We start from the raw sequence: 610 nt of genomic DNA, 5'->3' as shown, positions 1-610 counted from the left end.
GCGGTGTGGTGGCCCCCTCTGCCCAGGCAGCTGCTGGTGGGGTGGCAAATCCTGCCCGGACAGGCCACGAGGCTGCCCTGTGACCACAGGAGCTCTCGGTGCCCAGTCCCAGCTGAGGCTGCCCCTGCTCCCAGTGGGCTGCTCCGGCTCTGCTGCTGCTCAGTTGCTCTCCACCAGCTTGGCCAGTCCCTGCCTGAGCTCACTGAGCTCGAAGATCTTCACATCCATGATCTCGGCCACCTTGGTGACCTCGTTGTGCATCTTCTCCCTCTCGGCCAGGGTCTCGGCCAGGGTCTGCTCAGCCAGGTGAAGGCGCTGCTCCAGCTCTGCGTTCCGGGCCTCCAGCTCCTGCCAGGGACAGCCGGCACTGAGGTGGCTGCTCAGAGCCCCTGATCTCCCCCAAGCAGCCCTGCTGCCACCCACAGCCACCCTGTGTCCCCAGGGATGTCCTTCCCTGAGGGATGTCCCTATCCTGAGCCACCGTGGGTGAGCTCTGTCCCCACCCCAGGCCCTGCCCGCGGTGTGAGGGTGTGGAACTGCAGCTCCCCCCACGTGGATCCCCTCCAGGCTGGTGGGATTGGCTGGGTGGGGCCGCTCCCGCCACGGGAGC

At 67.5% G+C, this 610-nt stretch overlaps 1 protein-coding gene across 2 annotated transcripts in view; it reads right to left on the bottom strand.

The window, feature by feature from the left end:
• Positions 1-7: 7 nt before the first annotated feature.
• HOMER3 (homer scaffolding protein 3) overlaps positions 8-610 on the bottom strand; it is an 11,417-nt gene continuing 10,814 nt past the window's right edge. For both annotated transcript variants that reach the window (XM_017727517.1, XM_008644982.2), the window contains one exon: positions 8-348. In XM_017727517.1, the coding sequence (XP_017583006.1) occupies positions 160-348 (189 nt within the window). In that variant the 3' untranslated portion in view covers positions 8-159. The remainder of the gene's footprint in view (positions 349-610) is intronic.

The sequence above is a fragment of the Corvus brachyrhynchos genome, unplaced genomic scaffold (assembly GCF_000691975.1).
Source record: "Corvus brachyrhynchos isolate BGI_N302 unplaced genomic scaffold, ASM69197v1 scaffold212, whole genome shotgun sequence".
Taxonomy (NCBI): domain Eukaryota; kingdom Metazoa; phylum Chordata; class Aves; order Passeriformes; family Corvidae; genus Corvus; species Corvus brachyrhynchos.
This window is presented reverse-complemented; position numbering and strand designations above follow the sequence as displayed.